This window comes from Ambystoma mexicanum, chromosome 10, assembly GCF_040938575.1.
Source record: "Ambystoma mexicanum isolate Mex_15411 chromosome 10, UKY_AmexF1_1, whole genome shotgun sequence".
NCBI classification, from domain to species: Eukaryota; Metazoa; Chordata; class Amphibia; order Caudata; family Ambystomatidae; genus Ambystoma; species Ambystoma mexicanum.
In genome coordinates, this window is record NC_090932.1 from 301,171,334 (window position 1) to 301,195,674 (window position 24,341).

The 24,341-nt window shown below is 45.4% G+C and overlaps 1 protein-coding gene across 1 annotated transcript in view; it reads right to left on the reverse strand.

Annotated features, from left to right (window-relative positions):
• The window catches only part of LOC138491380 (vitamin K-dependent protein C-like), a 301,102-nt gene that overhangs the window by 133,069 nt on the left and 143,692 nt on the right, over window positions 1–24,341 (reverse strand). Inside the window, exon 2 of the mRNA XM_069617878.1 lies at window positions 23,852–23,926. Coding sequence (XP_069473979.1) covers window positions 23,852–23,909 — 58 coding nt within the window. The 5' untranslated portion in view covers window positions 23,910–23,926. The remainder of the gene's footprint in view (window positions 1–23,851; window positions 23,927–24,341) is intronic.

Consider the following 24,341-nt stretch of genomic DNA (forward strand, 5'->3'; position numbering starts at 1 on the left):
TTGGATTTTGAGTTCAGGAGTTTTAGAATTAGTAGAGTGTCATCAGCATAGTTGTAGCACAGGATGTTGTGTGAACAAATTATTCGTGGGAGGGTGGCCATGTAGAGGTTAAACAGGAGGGCTGATAGACATGCTCCTTGTGGAACTCCAGTGTCAACTGGTCGGACTTGGGAGGAATAGGTGGAGAGTAGGGTTATTTGGTTCCTATTATTGAGGAAGGATGCTATCCATTTGAGAGTGGTCCCACAAATTCCTAGGGAGTGGAGGCGGTCAAGGAGGATTGAGTGGTTGATTGTGTTGAAGGCGGCGGATAGGTCAAGAAGGTTTAATGCGGTGTATCCCGCAGAACCTGCTGTGTATTTAAGGTCATCCCAGATTGAGGTTAGGGAGGTTTCGGTTCCGTGTCGGGCTCTGAAACCTGATTGAGCGGAGTCTAGGAGATTGTTGGCTTCGACAAAGGTATTTAGTTGGGAGTAGGTGGTTCGGTCAATGAGTTTGGCAAGGAATCTGGTGTTTGAGATGGGGCAGTAGTTTTTGGGCTCGAGAGGGTGAGGGAAGCTTTTTTTAAAAGAGGTTTGACGTGAACCGTTTTGAATGCGTCAGGAAAAATTCCTGAGGAAAGGAAGTCATTTATGATGGTTCGTGCATGTTCTCCTGCGCAGGTAGATGCAAACATTTCTTTGAGGGTTGTGGCTGGGCAAGGGTCCAGCGGAGAGCCGGATGGTTTGCGGGCAGAGAGAAGTTTGAGAAATTCGTCGGGTGATATTGAACTGAATGAGTCGAACGTTGGTTGGATAGTGGTCGCAGGCGGTGGGATGGCTGGTATGGAGGGTGGATTGCCTGATGGGTGTAAGAGAGCTTGTTTGTTGGTTAGTGCTTTTGTTCTTTCGAGAGCTGTGGTGTAAAAGTGGAGAGAGAGTGAGTTGCACAGCGATTGTGAGGGGCTCAGGAGGGTGGTGATGCATGAAGGTTTGGTGAATTCGGTGATGATTTTGTGAAGTTCTTTGCTGGGGTTTTTACAGTTTAGGATTCGGGAGTTGTAATGGGCTTTTTTGCTTTCTGGATTTCAGCCTTGTACTGATGAAGGTGGCGGGCCAAAGTCGATCTGCTCATAGGGGTTTTGTCTTTCTGCCATTTGCGTTCTAGGGATTTATAAAGTTGTTTAGTGGTCCTCAGTTCAGATGTGAACCATCTAGGGAAAAGGCCAAGGCGGGCTGATGGTTTGCAAGAGGGTGTGAGCCGCATTAGTGAGGTGTTGAGCCGTGAGTCAAAGGCGTCAGAGGTTAGTTGTTCATTGAGTAGGCAGGTAGGGGGAGGAGACTGAAAGAGTGCGTCGGCTAGGTCAGGAAGGATTATTAGTTTCTTCCAGCATTTGCGTAGATTCGGGGGTTCAGATTCAGGTAAGGGAAACGGGTTGGGTGAAGGAATGGTGAACGAGACAATGAAGTGATCGGACCAGATCATAGGGGTGGGGGGTTGAGATGTCTCAGGTTGTGGGAGCTGAAGATGGCATCAAGTGTGTGTCCTTTATAGTGAGTCGGGCCATTTATGTGGGGTTGGAGGTTAATCGCGTCTAGGCCGTCAACCAGAGAGTGTGTCATAGGGTTGGTGGGAATGTCAAGCCATATGTTGAAATCTCCTAGAAGGGTGAGGTTGGGATGGTTTAGTTGGAAGGTTGCAATAGAGTCGCAGAGGTTGTTTGAGATTTGTCTATCGTAGCCAGGGGGTCTGTATCTGGCATTGATGCCAATTGTACTTGTAAGCTATACCTGGCATTGCTGCTGTGCCCTCAATGGGAGCTTCTCTCCCCTGGCCAGGTACTCAAATCTAGGTGCTACTACATTCTCTACTCTGCTCAAAATCTGGGACTCTCTCCCGCCTGCTAAGTATCCCATAGCTAGGTATCAACGCATTTACGATTTCTTCATCACCATCCTAGTCCCTCCCACTCACCAGGCATGCCAAACTAAGTGTTGCTACTGTGACCCAGCTTGAGCAACCCTAAACCCCTGGTAGCTAAGCTACAGGTGCCTCTTTACCAACCACTGTATCTCCAACCCAGACCCTTTCACCAACCGCAAGTTCGGATAACCGAGCTGTTGCACCTAGCACAACACGCCATAACCTAGGTTGTCACCGCAACGTTGGGAGTGCCCCCACCCCAAACACCCTCCCTGTCTGCATGTGAACCACCAGGCCTCTACCAACTCAAAGGCTAGCTATCTGCACAACCTGCCTCCTACAACATCAACCAAAGGACCCCAAATATAAATAAAAAGGGAAAAGACCACATCTGAGACAGAAAGGAAATACCTGCAAACAACCGAACTGTGAGGGTATTCTACCCCTGGTTCAACAACCACAAACAAAAGGACCACAAGATAAACACCAAAAACCATACCGGAAACACAATAGCAGTAAACAACCAAATCTCAACTACCTACAACCCCTGGTTCAACAACCGCAATAACGCAAACCCACTAAACTAATAGATTCCTAAGAGCCGTTATATGCCACGACACATAACAGGCCAATGCGAGAGAAAACTCGAAGAAAGAAATCTAATGGAAAGACACCATGGCACCCTGCCAATAAACAGACACAACAATGGAACACACACCCTCAAGCATGACAGAAAATAAAACAAACTTCAAGAGAAGAGAAACACCAGAACAATTCACAACCACCAATGATGCTAGACGCTCCAGCAAGATAACAGGAGTGCACTGAAAAAGACCAGAAACACCCAGAAGGAACAAAAGGGAAAACATCATCCTCACTCCATATATCACCAAAAGACAGGGGCACCTACAGCAACTGCAACGAGATACAGAAGAGGAACTGGAAGAAGTAAGGAACAACCCAATACAAAACCTGGCAGACCTACTCAATGACAAAACAGACCCTATTGAGCACACCGCACACCCTGAGAGCAACAAGGAAAACCGCCAACAAGACCACCATATGAAGAAACCTGGAACAAAACAAAACACTGTTATAAAAAATACACTGCAATCTAATCAACGCTAGATCAATGTCCAAATATGATACAGAGATCTACAATCTACTCTACGACGGTGGAATAGACATCTTATTTGTCACAGAAACCTGGTTAGACAACACAAACTCACACTACACAGATGCCGACACGACAACTTCAAATGCACACAGGTAAACAGAATGGGAAAAAGAGGAGGATGCCTTGCAATAGCCTACAAAGAACACGTGAACATATAAACAGACGACCCGCTAAACATCAGAAACTGTGAATCCCTCGTCCTATACCTGATTTCTAACTCAAAAACAAACCTCACATTCATACTCATCTAAAGACCACCGACCTACAATGCAACCTTTGTAGACACCTTCATAGAAGCCATAACGAACATAGCCATCAAACACGACCACCTGATCATCCTCGGGGACTTCAACATATGGTTTGAAGAATAGAATGCAAACTCTCAAAAATCACCAATCAAGCAACTCGAGACAATGAAACTACGCCAGATGGTAAAAGGAGTGACACACACAGCAGGACACACACAGAACGCAATGTTCACCAACAAAAACCTGATCTCTACTGCGCCACCAATACAAATACTATGGAGCGATCACCTCATCATACCATTCATGATCCAACTACTAGCCAAAGCACCCAAACAGCCCAAAAGCTCCCCACGATTTGGAAAAGAAACTGGAATACCATCAAACGTAGTAACTTAAAAGATCAACTAGAATCCTCGAAACCATCAACCGCAAGCCTGGATGGAACCGATTTAGATGAAAGAGAAGATCTAATCCAGAAATGAATCACTGATACAATAGACAGCATCTCGCCAGAAATACCCTTCATTCCTTCACAAAAGAAAGCAGTGGCAACACGGTTCACACTCCACCTCAGTACAATGAAGAAAACCAGCCAGAAATGTGAACTAGAAGGGAGGAAAAACTACGACCATGCAAAAAGAATACACTATCAAAAACAAATCAGAGCATACAAAAAGGAAATTTTCAAAGCCAAAAAGAAATACTACGGCAACCGAATCACAAAAGAGACCAACACTCAAAAAGAATTATTCAACATCATAAATGAGATGAGAAACCAGCCTGGATGCAACAACACACCAGTACCTTCACAAAAACTATGCAACAACCTTGCAGACCACTTCAAAAATAAAATCACCAGCATACATCGGATCATACAAAGCAGACCAATCAAGCAGACCATGCACTGGGCCCTGCAAAACCTAAAACCACAGAACAACCTGCAAAGCTTCACACAAAAATCAGCAGAGAGATACATCAAGTTGCTACAATTTAGCAATAAAGCAGGATCACCACTGGATCCCTGCCCACCAAACATTTATAATTCAATACTCACACAAAGCATGTCACTGGAATGCCACAGAAACCTCTTCAAGCAATCGCTCTCAACAGGGAGAGTGCTGCGGTCCTTCAAATCTGCATATATCAAACCACTGCTCAAGGATACTAGAGGCAATGTGGACGACCTCTCTAACTACAGACCGATATCAAACATTCCCTATCCAGCAAAACTGCTAGAAACCTATGCCTACGAACAAATACTGGAACACGTAGAGACTCACCAACTTTTGGACTAGGCACAAGTCAGCTTCAGACCCATGAGAGGGACGGAGACGGCACTTTTCTATCTTGGATGACCTAAAGACCAATGCAGACTCCAACACAAATTCTGCATTGATACTACTTGACCTCTCAGCAGCGTTCGACACAGTCAACCACAACATCCTAATCAGTAGACTGGAAGAAACAGAGATCACTGACACAGCACTGACCTGGATTAATTCTTTCCTATCGGAAAGAACCAAAACAGTATAGATACAACCATGTAAATCAGTGCCGTGAGAAACCACCTGTGATTACCGTAAGGATCCTCTCTATCCCCACTCCTCTTCAGCATCTGCTTGACCCCACTAATCAACCTCATCAAAAGGCACAGCATCACCTGCTACAACTACGCAGATGACACCCAAATCATCTACAAAATTAAAGATGTACAAGAGGAGAACACAACGCTAGTAGACTGTCTGAAAGAACTCAACGACTGGATGAAAACAAACAGCATCAAACTCAACCCGGGCAAGACAGAAATCATGATCATATTCAAAAACCAGAAAAGCAACCAATAAATCCAATAGCCAATAGAACTAGTAACAGCGCCCACGCCATCAAAAATAGTCAAAAACCTTGGAATCCTAATGGACAATGAGCTAACACTAGAACCGCTAGTAAACACAGCAATGAAGAAATGACTCTCCCATTTACACACAATCAAAAAGATCCTACCATTCCTCTCCTCTACGCACTAAACACTAGCCATCATTTCCCTCATCATTTCCAGGATAGACTATGCCAACAGCTTATACCTTGGAATGCTGGATTATGTACTGAAGAAACTGCAACATATGCAGAACGCAGCAGCAAGGCCCCCTCTTTAAACTATCATACAGAGACCAAATCACTCCTATGATAAATATGTTACACTGCCTGCCAGTCAAAAAACGAATTGCATTCCAAACAATGTGCATAACACACAGAGCAATCCATGGCCATGGAGCAGAATTCCTACAAAGGAAAATCAGCATTTACCAGCCAACCAAAACACTCAGATCCAGCAACGACATCTGCCTGTAACCAAAACAGTACACAAGGAAAAGACTTGGTGGATCAGCATTCTCTTACCGACCGGCAAAAACCTGGAACACTTTCCCGCATGAAATTCAAAACATGAAGGACCATTTAAAATTCAGAAAACTCCTAAAAACCTGGCTGTTCAACTCAGAACCAGACGAAAATGAATGAGCAACACCACTCACACGGAATGAACACACACCTCACAAGACGGGGGACTAAAACGTACAGCGACAAGTGCAGGAAGTTGGAGAGACTTCCAAGTTGAAGGGAGACCCAGGTCCCCAGGGAGGGCCTTAACAAAGTCTAAAGAGGGAGATGGAAGCGTCCTAGGTTGAACCAGAGACAGAGGGGATAAGAGTTAAAGGAGAAAGAGTGGCGACCAAACAGAAAATCACAGGGATCAGGGAAAAGGTCCTAGTACCACTCCGGTATTGATAGTGCACTGTAAAAATATCCTTTAACATAACATAACACTGAGCAGCGCCTGTCATATTATGTAGCCCTTGCAGAAGTGCTGCTCAAATATGAGCAGCACCATTGGCACATTAAACAGACGTAGGTCGTCTAATTTCAGTAGAACCCTTGAGAGCCTAGCACATTAAGTAACAATCCGCCATCTTTGGGAAGCACCCAGTGCTTCTTTCATGCATGCAGTGTTCTGCTAGGAGTGGCAAACCTAATTTCTCCAGTACCATAGGGCAATGTTTCATGAGCTCCCCTGTGTAACTGCCTCAGATACCCAGGTTACTGTGGAAACATGTGCTAGAAAAAATAGTTGTTTAGCACCTTTTGGCCGAATATATTTCAGGTAACACTTTTGGGAAGAACAGCCCCCTAGCCCCTCTACAGAAGGTTCACCTTACTCGTTTGGCCTGCTCGCACAGCTCGCACTTGAAGCTACACCAGCCCTTTTCAAAGTTCTCCTTTGTCACTGCTCTCAGTGTAGCCTTCCTCCCATAGGCGTGTCTAGGGAGTGGCCTGGGGTGCCAACCCTCCCGATTTAGTGCTATTTTTTACTGTCTAGAACCTAAAATAATTGTAATCCCAGTGCAGTCCTATGGGTACATTACATTCTCCCGGTTTCTGTTGTGAAATCTCCCTCTCAGGGTCTCCACAATGTCTGGTCTGGACACACCACTGCTTCAGAAGAGTTGCTAGGGGGGGCTGACGGGGCTATAGCCCCGGGTCATTTGGTTGTAGTCCCGATTAGAAGCTCAGGGGCTACAACCAAAAGGCTAGCAAGACCCGAGTCCCAACAGTCCTGACATTAGGGTAGCCCCGGATCTTTTCCAGACCTAGCAACACCAGCTTCCTCCTGGGGCTGCATGCTGCTTAAACCAGAGTTGCTGTTTGTGCTACGAGTTTTGCTTTCGTGCTACGATTGTTATCTGCACGATATGTCATTTATAACACATCTGTAAACAAGTGTTTCTAGGCGCAACAATACAAGGGAGGGAAAGATCGAGGACAAGACAAACAATCTTACTGTGTTATTCAGATCATGCAAGTGCGAAAACATAAAGTACAGGGGGAAGGGAGTGGGGAAGTGCCAGGGAGAAGGAAGGTGGAAGTGCAATCAGGGCAGCATTGCTCTGAGTAATTGCAGCCAGGGCAGCTCGGCTCTGGGTTAGTGCAAGGAGGCAGGGGACTGTAGAGGTTACAGTTACAGCCTCTGAGTGCGCGATAGGCCTAAAGGCAGTACAAGGGAGAGTGATCATGGAGGAACCTGGTACCCAGTGAGACACTTGTAATTGTAATTGTTTATTTATAGAGCACTTATACACAGGTGAAGTGCTTCAAAGCCAAGCAACCAGACGCCGCAGCAGGCAAGTAGGTCAGCAGGGAGTGAGAGAGAGAAAGCAGAGGAGAAAAGGATGGTCTTGAGCTGCTTCCGGAACTTCAGGTGGTCCGGCTCAAGTTTGAGAGTGGCAGGGAGACCATTCCAGAGGGAGGCACCTGTACAGGAAAGAGATCTACCCCCACTCTTTGCCTGGAGAAGAGTCTGACCCTGAGAGAGTTGTAGGTGGCTGAGCAAAGGGCTCGAGAAGGATGGTATTTTGGAAGAGAGAGTTCAATGTAGCGCAGCTCCAGCCCCAGATAGCCTTGTGGACGATGCAGCGGGTCTTGAACTTAATTCTTGTAGCCACCAGGAGCCAGGGGAGAGATTTCAGGGCTGGAGAGATACCGTCCCTGGGCTTGAGGCCAAGGATAGGTCTTGCAGTCCTGTGCTGGATTCGTTGCAGAGGGCGGAAATTAGAGGCAGATTGAGAAACAGGCTGTTGCAGTAGTCCAGCCTAGAGAGAACGAGGGCTCTGGAGACAGTGAGCTTCTGGGGGAAAGTAAGAAAAGGAAGTGTAGAGGAGGAGCCAAGTGCCACTACCGAAAGTCCCGTCCCCATTTTGGCTATATGTTGGAAACCAGATATTGCGACATGCGCAAAGCCAATAATGGTACCTATACCGCGAAGAGTTCTTGAAAACCCTATATGATGCACCTGCAGACAAATGAGTCTTCTGAAGGAAGTTCCAGAAGAAGTGTGAAGATGAATGAAAGAGAAGACTAGTGATGTCACATGAAGCAGAAATGACGCACCCAGAAGAGATGCCAATGAAGAGAGTACAAAGACCTTATAGAATCTGATGCTGAAGTAAAGAATCGAGCTACATTTCATGAGCAAAATGAAGATTGCACGTGGAGAAAAAATGCAAAGCCGTTTTATAATTGTACAGATGCTGTAATGCAAGTAGACTAAGTAATCATAAGGCTGCTATACATAGTTAATAGACTACAGGGGTTGCCGCCAATATATAAGTGTGTATAGAATCTGGATATTCCACACGCATTATAGCAAACGTGGACCCCATGATAGAAGGGCTGAAAGTGTGGCGCAGTACAAGAAAACAGCTGATGCTGAAGGAAGATTCGAGAAAGCTTGTCTGGCCCAGTGTCAAGAGTTGGGGCTGCCAAGAACCTGGTTATCTATTCAAGAAGATACAATGAAGGTGAGAAGCGAGACGAGCTTCTGTTGAGGTGTAATGGTAGAACACTAGAAGTGCCAGCTTTTATAAATTTGATAGTGTTAAATGCAAAGAAAGATCTAAAAACACAGTCTCCTGTCACATGGTCAGATGAAAATAGACATTAGGCAAGCTACACCGAGACCAGAAGATAAAACTATGCTCATACTCCCTTTTATTCTCAGGCACAGAGATCCTTTGCAAGGCCGAGTTCAAAGGACTTATTGAATGGCAGACAGCAGGAGTGATGAGGGACGTTGGGCTTATTGGGTGGGGAGGCATGGTCAAGTCCAACCCTCCAGCACCTGAATTCCGCACGAGCTGCACACATACCCGGTGCTCACATGCACCTTTGACTCTCTCTACTCTCTCTACTGATCTGAACTTCGGTTCCCAAGGGCGTTCAACCTACCAGTGCCTTCAGACCATACCAATGGTATATAAGGCGCTACATAAGTGCAAAATAACATAACATAACATAACATGGGGTACCAGCTTGGGTGCTGCTAGCGAGCGGAATATTCCAGAAGGGTACAAGCGTGCCAACCAATTATAGAGAGCTATGTTACAAAGAGCCCTATAGTTTGAAAGCCAATGAAACGTTGTGTATTTTTATGACACGGAAGATGACTTGCACTAGGGGGTGGATATAGCTGTCCACCTGACTGTAGAGACCCAATCACAACCCATCCCTACATAGAAAGTATACCTAGATGTTCCCTGTAGACCAACCACAATCCAACATAGGTTTTCTTACTTTGCCACGTAGTTAGACGTCATGTATGATGAGTTTTTGCTATAAAAACAGTGTTTTTCATGTAAATCGGAGAGACTTATGCTGTGGATTGTCCGTTGACACCCGTTATACTCCCTGTTTTTGACAATTGCAATTAAAAACAGTTATGTTTTGCCAACTTCCTGAGTCGGTCTGATTATTGGTGCGAGAGTAAGACCTGCATCCCCATCGATCCCATAGAGCGCCACCTCTCTTAAAGGGCCTATGGGATCACGCAATAGCAGAGGATGGTTAGATAAGACCCATCGATTAGAAGGTCTTTAGCATTTTTGGAAAATCAGACACCCTCTGCCATCTAGCCAGAGGATCACAAGGTTTCCTGTGGAGAGCAGCCGATATATATATAGAACTCTTGCAAGAAAATCGATACAGGTGGGACAAGTCCCTCTTTGACGAAATCCCTCCTGGTTTCCACAGGCGCTGAGCGGACTGAAGGCGACAGGGATCGATTAGAGGAGAGGGACGATCCCAAAGGTCTTCAGCTGAAAAGCGAATGGTGTGTAGATTGAAAGGACTGCAAAATAAAGGGGATGTGATTGTGGTAATAAAGAAAAGTAATAGGGGGTTTGTTTAGTATATGATGAGAAGTGTGTGAACGAGGAGCGTTCTTTAGAGCCCGGTTTCCTACCTCAAGGCAGGTCTACAAGGAGTAATTTCAAAACCCCAATGGGATACTTAGGTGGCACATAAACAGGTCTATGATAGGGAATGACTTAAACTCCAATCTGGGTATTTTAGGGGCTAGGAGAAAAGGAATGCCATGGTGAAAAAAGTGTATAGTCAACTAGCCTGTCTGTTTGTGTATTTTGTAATTGAAAAGAGGTGTGGAAGTGCGACGAGAGTAAGACTGTGAGGTTAAAGAAGAGAGAAAAAAGGTGTCACCTATTGTTTAGTTATTGACTGCGCCAACTGAACAGATAGGTTGAGATAATTGAGAAATAGAGGCTTTGAGCGGCGAGGTTGGAGCCTGCTCACATTTGTTATTTTTCTGAAACATATCTGTGTAACTAAATGGTAAGTATTAACATTCAATTGAGACTTGTCACAATGGGGGATGTTACCCCACTGATGCACCTGTGGAAGACACTGGCAAAACACGCACCCAAGCTCAGACAGTATAGTGCAGAATGGGTAAAGGGCACCGCAGATAAAATGTTCATGCCATGGCCACATGGGTATCGCTGTCAAATGCGGTTTTGCAACACATGACCACATACTTGCACACTACGTAAACAAGGAAGAAATTGGAGACAAGGTTAGCTGTTTTAGAGCTCTGGAAAATGTACCTGGAGGAATGGGAAGATCCACCTCTTGAGGACTGGATGCTTAATCAGTGTACGGAGGAAGGTGTTGAGCCTTCTGCTCCCCTTACCTCGCCTGAAGTAAACAGCGATAGTACAGGAGATGTAAAATGATACCCGTTAAGGGAATTGAAAGCGGTGACGGGATATAGAAATCCGATATATGAACAGCCTGCCTGTAGCAGTGACGATAGTCCAGAAGGGACTAAAAGAAAGGAGGAACTCTTTAAGGTCTCACAGGAGAAAGGAGGAGAAAAGCAAATGACCAAATATATCCGCAGACATAGAACCAGAGGTAAAGAGATGGAAAGGAGAAAAGGGTAAAGCTGACGAGGTAGCGTTCATGCAGAACTAATGGACGAGTGGACAGATATTGCTCAAACTCGATGGGAAAAACATCAAGGAAGTTAGGCAAAAGGAAGATCAGGATGTAAAGGATAGAAAAGACAGGGAACGAGAGAAAAGATTGAAAGAAGATGAGCATAAGAGTAAGAATAGACAAAAAACGAGAACAGATGTATCAAGAGGAGCAGCAAAAGAAGGAAGAAAGGGCAGAGGAGCAAAGGAAGTATGACAACAGGCAGAGAGCAATCAAGAACGAGATAGACAAGAAAAGAAGAAAGAAGAGGAGAAACCACAGAAATGAAGGGATAAAAGAATGGAAAGACAAAGGGAAGAATAAGAGCATAGAGAGAATGAAAGAACAGAAGACAAAAGACAAGAAGAGGAAAGGGTTACACGGGAAGCGATAAAGCGAAGGGAATCAGATGAAGAAATTGAGCAAAAAAGAAGACAATGGGAACGCAACATTGATCACATTCAGAAAGAGTTAATGGAACCAAGTCCAGTTATACCATGGGGCCATATAGAGAAGTTCCTCCAGCCACAGGGAGCAATGGCAGGACCATCTAACACAACCGTAGAGGAGATCTTTGACATAGGGAGCAGCAGGGAAAGAATCGATAGAGCCTATCACGACTTAAGAGAAAGCAGCAAATTGGGAAGCCGAGGGAAGGGAGAACAATCCCTGGTCCCACAATCACGAAGCGAAGAAAGAGACCCATTTACTCTCGAGTATAGAGCTTTGTCTTTGGACAGGCTGACTTTAAATAAGGGTGATGGGTACGAAAGCCATACTAGTTGGGGACTAGATATGTCAGACGAAGAGAGAGAAATCTTCCGTGGGGAGGAGGGAGAAAGTGCATGTGGTGCCGAGGGATGTCTGCAGACAGACAACGAAGTGAGATGGTTGGACTGAGAGCAGCCTAAGGATAGGACAACAGATCCTATAGCATATCCAGAGCACCCTAAAGGACGATCGCATAGCGAGAAAGGAGAGACATCACCATATGTGAGCAGGCTGAGGTCATTGCCAGGTACAAGGGGATCAAGAACCACTGTCCCCCCTATGGATAGGCAGACAATGGGAGCCGATTGCAGATTTGGGTTCTCGCAATTCCCTTTATTGGAGAAAGGTGGGGCCAGGCCATGGTATATTCCCTGGCAGCACATGGATATGATATGATAGGATAGGTTATTTGTAACGTGCTTAATACCCAGAGGTTTTTAATCGCAGACCCGATGTCAAAACCTGGACAGTTCTAACATACAATCCCCTCTTAGCCTGGAGCTAAATTGCAACCAGACTTTCCTCACAAGAGCGCAGTCTGCAGGAGTATAATATACCTGACAGACCAGGGGCTTGAGGGAAAAGGCAGGAGCAGCAGCAACAGAGCTAGAGGAAACAACAACAACAGCAGTTCAGTACGGTGATCAAGGACACCAACTTTGCCAGCCACCACCCCCTGCTTCCCACTCTTACCTGCTCCTTGAATAAAAAGACCAGAAACCTACCTGGCCTCACAGGATACAGTAGGATGAAAACAAGGTAGGAAAACCTCAGAAGAAGTACGGTGATCCCAATAGAATATTTCCACAGCAGTCCTTTAACTTTCTGCACAGCGTCCCGATGTTAGATGGAGGAGTGACCAGCGAAGAAATCAGGAGAGCGTCCACAGTAGTTACCCTTATGCCCAGAAAAAGGATCCTTGGAATTCAGCAAAGAGTCCCAAAATAATACAGGTAAGTGAGTCCTTGTATGGGGGTGTGAAGAGAAAGTAAAAGCAAGGATGGAAGGTAAAGAGAAGGAGACTGAAGGAGGGGAAACAAAGGTAGACCAAAATGATCCAATCGGAAGTCGGGAAGTACTTGACCAGGTTTCAGAAGTTGCCACACCAAGGTACAGGAATCTGAGTATCGACGTAACCAAACACGAAGCGAGAGGGCAATCCAGGTAAGCAATGCAGCGTCGGGGGAAACCAGGGAATCAATCCGAAGGAGCCGGGCACTGGAAACCAAGGGCAATTCAATAGAATAGTCCATAATAACAGGCCAAGAAGTCGAAAGCAGGAAACAAGATGTAAATATCAGGATACAAAGCACTACGAAACTGGCAACAATACACAGTTAAGGAGCACCCCAGCCGTGTTTGAGGTCGCAATAAATAGACTACTCGCATACGGACGCGTGAAGACGGTCCGTGCTCCTCACGTGACCATAGTGTCCAATTCAGCTACTAACACGGAATGCTGGAAGTTGTAGTCCGAACAGGACTGCTGCACTTTCGGCGTTGACCAAGTCACCAAGGGATTTTCCAGGTGATATAAGGGCTGCCCATACGCTGTCGTTGCCGCATATGGGGTTGGGTCATGACACCCGGGGATCGAACCTGTGTTGCTCTGTGTCATCTTGCTTCCAAGGCGAGCATCTTGCCCCTGAGCTGTCCTCCCCGGGGGATTCAACCAAGGGGGGCTAGTCAGAAGAGCTCTTCCTATATGTTGGACTTGTGGAATGACAGGGAACATTGCGTGAACATGTGGAAGCCCAGGGTATGTACAGAATGGACAATTCTCTAGAGGGGGGACAGCTTATCCTCCACCATATAGCTCACAAGCTAGGGATGGGTTTGCCCAAGGTCAGACAGTGTATCAACCACAAGCGCCGCAAATGCAACAGGCATTGCAACCACAGCAAGCACCATTGAATCCGCCGCAAGGGCAGTCACAGCACACACCCATGCAGATACAGCAGAATGCAAACACGGGACAATTACTGTCACCTAGAGTAGGGTGTGTCACAATGGTGGGAGGAAGTCCTTTTACAGGTACCAGGATAAGTATGTACCCACAATAAAACAGCTCACAGGGTGACTTGATGTGTTCAGTACTATCGGTGACACCAGACCCCCAAGAGAACCAAGGGTTGATGTTACCATAGGAGGCAAATCTTTTTCTTTTTTTAGTAGACACTGGGGCTACTCTTTCATGTATATGAGAGTGCCAATATCCAATGTCGGGAAATGCCATGAATGCGCAAGTTTTCTCTGGAGCTACAAGCAGAGTTCCTTTTACTGATGAATTACCAGTTTCCATAGGAGAGTGTGACATGTCTGTTCGATTATTGTATTCAAGGCAGACACTGGTTAATATTCTGGGCCAAGATTTAATGACGAGGTTAAATATGACTATTTATTTCACTGATGAGGGCATAGTGTGTTCCAATCCAGGGAAACACTATATGAACGTGGGCAAATGTATATTGGTGTTTACAGGGCAAATGGCTCTGCGAGGAAGGCCATTAGAGCCAGAAGTATAGGGTATGCATTTTGTTGGCATGGCTACCCGGCCTAGTGGGAAAGATTATGAGAATACCTGATGAGTTTTGGGTCAGGCCACAGATACCTATGGACGAAGTGGGGGGACAGACTATTCCCCTAGGGTTAAACGCAGCCATAGTGCGAGGGGGATTGGCCATGCTTGAAGGAACCGATGACGGGGGCAGGCCATAGAGAACAGTGATTGCCATTGGGGAAGGGTATAGATTGACTGATGTCACTGAGGAGGATATGTTCAGAGATGATCCGACTCATGATGAAGTAATATTTGAGATGTGTATTATATATTGGATCAGAATAGAGAAAAGGGAAATCCCACAGCGAATGGTGATAGTGCAGCAGCGCCCAGCATTTTTTTAATGAAGATTTGGGAAAAGTTCCAAACTCTTTATGGACTACAGGCCCCTATGACATAGGCCTATTGAAGAGGGTAGGGGAGGTTAAGATTAAGCTGAAGCCAGGAGCAATTTTACCTTGAGCAAGGCAGTACCCAATGTCTCGAGTGGCGGATGAGGGTATTTTTAAGACTAACTCAGCACTAATGGAACATGGTATCTTAGTGACGTCAGAGTCACAGTGCAATACCACTGTGTACCCTGTGAAAAAATCGAAAGGGGGGTCTTGAGACTAATCCAGGACATAAGACCAATTAACCAGATTGGTAAATAGTGAACCCTACCACGTTTGGGTAAGCATGTGCATGATTGCACTAATATGATATTCCTTGTGTAAAGGAGAATGCACTAGCAGGGAGGGAGGTTCTCTTTATTGACAGGTCTTCCAAAATTGATCAAACTGATGTGGAAAGGCATTCAGGTTCAGCTGCGGTAAGGCACAGATCTAATGGGGAACTTGAAGTGGTAGCAAGTGCAGGACTACTGTCTCAATATTTGGCACAAGCAGCAGAATTAGTGGTGCTTATTGTCATGTCGAGAAACATGCAGGGCAGGAAGTGATGGTGTACAGCGACTCCGCCTATGTGACGTCAACCGGGCACACAGGGCTAGCACGTTGAAAAAGGAGGGTCTACCTCCGAGCGGACGGCACTCCAGTGCAATTTGTAGCATTATTGGACAGCCTTATCAAGGCACTACAACTCCCAGTAGCCATTGCAATAGTTAAGTGCGCAGCACATACTAAGCAAACTGACTTTATCTCTCGCGGGAACGAAGCCGCAGATGAAGAGGCCAAAAGGGTTGCATATTCACCAGATATTTCACGTTTTGATACTCCAAATGTAAAAGAGAAAGTAGTCACAATTATGATTGTAAATGAAGGGTTTCATCATTTGTGAAGAACACAGTTAATGGAGGTTCAAGGCAGTGCTCCACAAGAAGAGCAAGAATTGTGGAAATGGAGGGGGTGTTCTTTATCCCCCTCTAAAGCATTGTGGCAACAGAACAACACTGAAAGCCGGTGATGCCTGTAACCTTGTTAAGGGTAGCACTTGAACAGCTGCCCTTCCCTGCGCATGTAACTAGGGAAAGCCTCGCAGCAGTTATTGCGGAGGACTGGTTCGTACCGAACCGGTTAGAACACATTGCATTTTATGTAGTTAACTGCATCGTATGTCAAAAGTTTACTGCTGGACACACACTGCGAACAATCAGAGGAGTGATTCTTCGAACGAATGGTCCTTTTCAGCATTTACATATTGACTGTGTTGATATGCTGCAAGTATGCAGTGGATACAGGTATATGATAGTGGTGGTGTGTCACTTTTCAAGATGGATTGAAGCAGGTCCATGTGCACACCCTGATGCCACCTGCACAGAAAACTTTTTAGTCTGGGATGTCTTTGCCAGATGGGGAGTATGTGAGGTGCTGAGATCCAGCCCCATTTTGTTAATGAAGTATTTGATCAGATTAGCCTATTGATTAATATAAAGCACCAGTTTTCTTCTGCTTATCACCCGGAAGCGAACGGGATATGGGATATGTGAGACACTCAACAGTCTGCTCAAAGAGAGAATTGCTAAACTCAAATTGATACAGAAGAAGGGATGGCTGTATTACCTGTCCCTTGCATTATATGCAGTAAGGAATCAGTCTGGGTCAGACCACCACCTCACACCCCACGAGCTAGTGACAGGGAGGCAAATGAGAACTCCCTTGTCTCCTCCATCGGGGAGCAGAAGTGATGCCCAGATGACTGCAAAATTGTTAGGAAATGAGTTACGTGTGTATTTGACATGTATGTCCGCTAGTATCTCTGTCATTTCAGATCAACTCAAGCGCAATGGGTGTCTGTCTCAGGACACAGATGAAGACCATTCAGCAACCAGACTTCAAGAATTACTTCCTGTATCTAAATTATTAATTGGAGATGCAATCCTAGTGCACAACTTCACAAAGAAGTGGCACAAGCACCGTTTTAGTGGACCATTTATTGTCGAGAACATTACTCCCTCAGCAGTAAAAGTCCAAGAAAGACACGTCTGGATCCACTTGGGCGAACTGAAACTGTATGCTCGTGAGACTGATGAACCCCCAACCGTTCATTTGGAAGCAAGACAAGAAGAGGTTCAGCACGTGCAGACTTGGTTGATGACGAGGAAGGACGACGCTAAGATTGCTGATTAAATAAATGCAAGTGTGCATTTGGACTGTGGCTCACCCTGGACACTCTTTATATATATTTTAGCAGGATTGCAAGCAATAGTTCACGAGCCGCAGGAATCTTTGAATTGGACTTTAAAAATTGTTGAAGTGTTAAATATGCCAAATCTAGAATTTGAGTTCGACGACTGGAAAAGGGAGCAGTTTCCCCGATTGATTCCTCACTTAGTTTCTCTTTGGTTAATCTCATAGTTCTATCAGATGTTGATGCCCATAGACTACTTCTCGCTGTCTTTATATAAATACTCCGAGCCTATCCTGCTCTTATTTGGCATTGTACTTATATACGTGTGTTTTTACAAGATCCTAAAAATGGCGCTGCAATTAGGAGATTACTTATGGCGATAATTGAACAGATCCTGCAGCTACCTGGGCATTTAACAAGGTTGCCTGATTAAAAAGGGGTTGTCCTTTCTTAAAAGTAGTACACAGGCACAATGTGGACTGTCGAGAATAATGCTGTTTTGGAAAATGAGCAAAATCAACGACAAGTGGAGAATCGAAAGTGGTGGGGTCTCATGTATTGGCACATAATATATGCGTGCTCATCATTTATTATTGTTTTTCTGATTTTGCTAATCCATATTGTCTACTTTATTGGTCCAAGTAAGATAGAAGTCCCTTTGATTCTTCCCACTCCAGTGACTTCTGCAGAATTGTCTATTGCTGAAAGACCAAGGCCATATGTGATTATCCCTACACCAGTGACACACGTAAGTCACCCATTTCAGTGACAAGTGTTCCTATGATTCCCCCGTAGGAAGGTCCATTTTTGATATACTTCATGATCATTATGCACAAGCTCACCTTGCAAGAGGGAAACACAAGAGAAGCACAAGGGAAGATGATTATTAATTAAATAATTATCTAGACAGTACAGCACATTTTGGGAATAACATGGGGTATCAGCACATGAACGAGGTGGGAAAAAGAACCTCTAAGGAGAGTTGCTATGTTTGTGCTCTCCTAACTTATGCTATGGGGAATTCCAAGATATCCATAGCTATAGAAATAGCAGTCCAGACGGTCATTGTCTGACACACCTTGCACTCTGCCATACGAGAGGTCAGTTCCAGGATCGAACAGCATCCTTGGTATGGGTGACTGAATGGACAGCTCCAGAAGAAGATGGTTATGTGCAAGATTTAAAGACAAGAGAGAGACCACACACCAGAGATCATGTGATAAGATACGAACAACCTGGGATGAAGGGAGCAGGAATCAGATGGGAGATAAATAAAAAGCTCAATTGTCAAGGAAAGAATGAGGAAAAAATATGAAGATCCAAGGAGAGAGGCCAGATGCAAATCAGGGGAACAGTACTTTCTCCAGATGGATGGGAATAAGGCATAGCTATATGCAGAGCCTTGGCAATAACAGGACATCACAAGCCAGTTATAGATCGTTTAGAGAAGGGATGCAAACCCCTCTGGTCAAAGCTTGCAAAGCTGCTGACATGAGTTGATGACAAAGGAGACCCATTGCAGATAGTGCCTCTGGCTAGTGCAGAGCTATGCTTCAGAAACAATGGCACAAGAAAAGCTGGAGAGAATCACCAGTGCGGTTGAATCTTCTATGTACCAGGAATGAAGGATGGAACAGTACTGATAATAGGCCACTACTGGGCCTATGGATGCAGATCATACATGAAGTTGCCAAGGACTGGGGAGGGCTTTGTTCTATAGTACCTTTCCATGTTCCAGCATTGGTGATTCTGAAGAGTGACGTGAACATTGGAGAGTATCCAAAAGCAGATGCTCACCTGAGGAAGAGGCGATCAGTTGAATTTCTCATTCGAACTAAGAGGGAGAACTTCTTTTCAGTTAAATTGATAGCAGCCTGTGATTCTATTCCGTATAAACACAGGTTGTTCAGTCAGACTTCGGCAGTATTTGCAAAAATCTTCATGCCAGGGATTCAGACGATGGCGAATGCAAAGTGGTTGCAAATCACTCGCTGGGATCTCCTGCAGACGATCAACACTACCATAAAGAGATTCAATGCTATCAAGGAAGAACTGAGAGCCATAAGACTGATGGCTCTTCAGAATAGATATGTCCTGTACATGATTACAGACATGGACGGAGGTGTTTAGGCCAAAATCGGAGAATCATGTTGCACATTCATACCTTCTAACGATGAAGAGAATGGGACCTTGACAGAGACCATAACAATGCTGATGAACCTGCACATCAAGATGGAAGATGAAGTGGAAGACATTGCAGATGACATCTGGTTTGCGTCGATCTTCTCATGGGTTCCTCAATGGATGGCGAATATCTTGAAGTTGCTTGGAGCATTGTTGGTGATGATCATATTTGGATTCTGTGTGATCAGAATAATAATCAGACAGTGCAAGAAGATAGCAAATAAAGCAGTAGGAATGAAGATCATTATCAAAGTCGAGTAAGGGTTTGGACACAAAGAGCTGACAGATGAAGAAATCAAAAAGTATATAGAAGCCAGCATTCTACCACCTGAGGGAACGAAGTGCCTGTATCCGAGAAACCACAAGAAGTATGTGGGAAAATGGATCTACTGCAGCCTGAATGGACAATGTAGTCTCATGACCTGGAGTGTTGATGAGCATGTAAAATCAGCAGGATCCCTGAAAGGACTATTGAAGATATGGACTCCAAAGAAGCACTTCATCAGACGAGAATGTCTAGATGTGAAGACTGATGGGAGAGTGTTCGATGAATCAACCAGAGGGGGGAGTGTAGAGAACGAGCTAAGTGCCTCTACCGAAAGTCCTGCCCCCATTTTGCCTATATGTTGGAAACAGGACATTGCGACATGCGCAAAGGCAATAATGGTACCTATATCATAAAGAGTGCTTGAAACAAAGTATCCATTGAGAAAACCCTATATGATACACCTGCAGAGAAATGACAGTCTTCTGAAGGAAGTTCCGGAAGAAGTGTGAAGATGAATGAAAGAGAAGACTGGTGATGTCACATGAAGCAGAAATGACGCACCCAGAAGAGATGCCAATGAAGAGAGTACATAGACCTTATAGAATTTGATGGTGAAGTAATGAATCGAGCAACATTTCACGAGCAAAATGAAGACTGCACTTGTGGAGAGCACTGAAGAAAATGCAAACCCGTTTTATAATTGTAACGCAAGTAGACCAAGTAATCATAAGGCTGTCTATACATAGTGACTAGACTACAGGCTTTGCCGCCAATATATATATATATATATATATATATATAAGTGTGTATAGAATCTGGATATTCCACAACGCATTATAGCAAATTTGGACCTGTGAATCGAATGGCTGAAAGGGTGGCACAGTAAAAGAATGCAGCTGATGCTGAAGAAAGATTCAAGAAGGCTTGTCTGGCCCAATATCAAGAGTTGGGGCTGCCAAAACCTGGTTATCCATTCAAGAAGATACAATGAACGTGAGAAGTGAGACGAGCTTCTGTTGAAGTGTAATGGAAAACACTAGAAGTGCCAGGTTTTATTCGTTTAATAGTGTTAAATGCGAAGGTCAGCTCAAAACACGGTCTCCTGTCACATGGTCAGATGAAAATAGACTTTGGGCAAGCTACACCGAGACCACACTCCCTTTTAGTCTCAGGCACAGTGATCCTTAGCAAGGCTGAGTTCAAAGGACAAATTGAATGGCAGACAGCAGTAGTGATGATGGATGTTGGGCTAATTGGGTGGGGAGGCATGGTCAAGTCCAACCATCCAGCACAGGGGTACCAGCTTGCGTGCTGCTAGCGAGTGGAATATTCCATAAGGGTGCAAGAGGACAAACCATTTGTAGAGGACCATGTAGCAAAGAGCCCTATAGTTTGAAAGCCAATGAAACGTTGTGTATTTTTATGACACGGAAGATGACTTGCACTAGGGTTGGGCATAGCTGTCCACCTGACTGTAGAGACCCAATCACAACCCGTCCCTATATAGAAAGTATACCTAGATGGTCCCCGTAGACCAACCACAATCCAACTTAGATTTTCTTATTTTGCCACGTAGTATGACGTATCGTCACGTATGCAGAGTTTTTGTTATATAAATTGTGTTTTTTTTAATGTGAATCAGAGAGACTTATGGGCTGTGGGTTGTCTGTTGACGCCCATTGTACTCTCCAGAAAAGACAGCATCAAACACCTCATCTCCATTGACCCCTAGTCTCCTATCCTGGCCTACGCTGTACCTACATCACCTTTTCCCACTTGCATAACTCTCCTGTTAAACTCTGCAACACTTTGTTACTTGCATATTTGGTATGTCCGTGTAACCATAAATGCATCCAAACTGTATATATTGTATACTCTGTAACTATGTAAGCCTTTTTATTGTATATTGTGTATATTTTGTAACCTTGTAAGCCTTGCATCTTCTTACTGCTGCGCCCTGTTACCTATGGGTCTGGTGCGCATAAAAAGTGAATAAAATAAACAAACAAACAAACTCCCTGTTTTAGACAATTGCAATTAAAAACAGTTATGTTTTGCCAAATTCCTGAGTCGGTCTAATTGTTGGTGCAAGAGTAAGATCTGCATCCCCATCCATCCCATAGAGCGCCACCTCTCTTAAAGGGCCTACGGGTTCAGAAAAATACCTTTGAGGAGGTGCAGCTGGTAGTGGGCCTTCTTGGCATAATCCGATGACACTGAGGTTTTTTTCGTAACAGGAAGGAGAAGGAAGAGGGCCCAAGAAGGGCAGCCAGAGTGAGAGAGGGAAAGCAGGAGAAGATGTCTCAGTGAGAAGGATCTCTGTGTTACTGGCATTAAGGCAGATATCGTTGGAGGTGCACCAGTCCTGAATCACAAATAGACATTCAGGAATGAGTGAGAGAGGAGGCTGAGGGGAGCCTAAAAAGAAAGCTGAGTGTCATCCGCATAACACTGAAAGTTAGAGGAGAAGGTAGAGATCAGGTGGATCAAAGAGGTCAAGTAGACATTGAATAGCCGGATTGAGAGGATAGAGCCATGGGAAAAACCACATGTGGAAAGAGAGGTGGTGGAGAGAAAGGACCCAAGTTGGACCTGGGAGGGTCGTTCCAGGAGGAAGGTGGTCAATCACTAAATGGCCAGGTTCTCACAGAGTCGATTGAACAGGTTGGCGTGATTGACCATGTCAAACACAGAGGAAAGGTCAAGGAGGATGAGGACAGAAGGAAGGATGGAGTCAAGGTTAGAGAGCAGATCTTCACGGGTGTCCAGGAGAGCAGTTTCCATGCCTCTGGGTGCTCTGAAGCCAGACTGATGTTCATGGAGACAACCAACAGATTCAGTGTCGAGAGTAAGCTGGGAGATGGCCAGCTTTTCCAGGAATTTGCCCAGCAAAGGAGTGATAGAGATTGGGCGATAGTTTGCTGGACAGGTAGGATCGGCAGAGGCTTTTTAAGGACGGGGTACACAAGGGAGTGCTTGAGGAGAGAGGGAAAAGATCCAGTGGTGAAAGAGTGATTGCAGAAATCAGACAAGGCTGGAGCAAGGGTGTCAATGTGGTCCTTGATGGTTCTGGATGAGCAGGGGAGCACCTGTTTGGACGACACTTTCATAGATCGGAATAGTCTAGAAAGATTGTCAGGTGTTGTCAGAGAGAAAGAGGTAAAAGGAGGAGAGGGAGAGGCAGCCAGAGGGGGGCAGAGAGAGGTAGAGGACAGCGAGGACAGGATGTCCTGAGTTTTAGAGGTGAAGTGAGAAGCCAGAGGCGGACAGAGGGCCTGGGAGGGAACAGGAAAGATGGCGACTGCACAAGGATTGGCCAGCTCCTTGCAGATTTTAAAGAGTTTGGCAGTGTAATTAGAGGCTGCAGAGACGAGGTTTTGGATGTGGACTCTCTTCTTGGATAGGACAGAGAGTCAATATTGCCTTTGGAGCAGGCGACAGGCCAGTTTGTCAGTGGATGCGCCCGAAGCCCTCCACTTCCTCTCAGCCACCCTGCACTTACGTTTCAGGGCGGCAAGGCCAGTGTCATACTAAGAGTTGCACTTTGAGGTAGGCTCCAGACGGATTCTCAAGAGAGGGGCAAGCATGTCCAGAGTGTGGGAGATAGAAAGATGCAGGTTAGTGGTACAAATTTTGCTTTCATGCTGCGATTGTTACCTGTATTGTGAATCTATTCTGTGCACTGGTTGGTCATCTGTGCTATGAATGCTGTCTGTTCACTTTGTGTAATACCTCTGCTTGCTTCTAGCGTCTATTATGACCTCTTCTTTTTGCTGTGGGTGTTGGTTGTATTTTCAGTTTCTGGGTATCTTTTTCGCTTTGAATATTGCAGACTCAATGGGGGTCATTACGAGTTTGGAGGTAGCCATGGTGCTATTAGCACCATGGCTGCCTCCAAAGTCGTGTCCGGGTTCTCTGAATGGGGACTTACCGGGTCATTCCAACCTTGGAAGACCCGGTAAGTCCCCATTCAAAAAACCCTTCCCATCCCCATTCGAGCCCCCATAGGGCTCAATGGGAATGGGGAGGGAGCTAATAACGGGCCCATAAATTACGGGTCCGTTATTAGCTCCTTGGTCCCTTAGCAGCTCCCGCTAAGGACAGCTGGTTTTACCAGCCGGCCTTAGTGGGACCAGCTTAGGGACCTCGGTTGTGGCTGTAAGGGGTTAACGGCACCGGCATCCTTACCAGCGCCGTTAACCCCTTACTGCCGTACTCTTAATGACCCCCAATGTGAGCGCTGGCCATACTATTGGAACCATAGATTCTGGTTAATAAGCAACGCATGCAGCTGTCACACTGAGTCCCGTGCAGGTACTCAGTAATATTCAGCAGTGCAGATGAGAACTCACCTGAGGGTGGCATACACCAGGCAACTGCAAACGACAACAGTAAGCAGAGTCTCCTCATGTCGAAGGGGGTTGCACCTGCAATATGAGAGACACAGACATTAAGGCAAGATGCAACCCTTCCTTGTACAGTGCAACATGCGAATGCTCTCCTGAGTTCCGACAGGAGATTTCACCTCTAGTTAGTGTTGTAAGTGGGGTGAAAAATGTGGGGTGAGGTGCTTACTGAAGCCATAAACAAGTTGGATGGGGGGAGCCTCTGGTGACGGCACGCCTGCCTCAGGAAAAGACCCAAGCCAAACAAATGAGGCCAAGGGGGTTGTGAACAGTAAATCCAACTAGCTTGCATTGCTGTTACCTCCCCGTCCCAGTTGTTTTATTGGCAGTTACACAAAGTATTAACTTATGCTTTTTTCATAAGAATTGAATGTCATTCAAGGCTAAACGTTGCGAAACCTTCAAAGGTTTGTTTTATGTATCCACACCCATCATT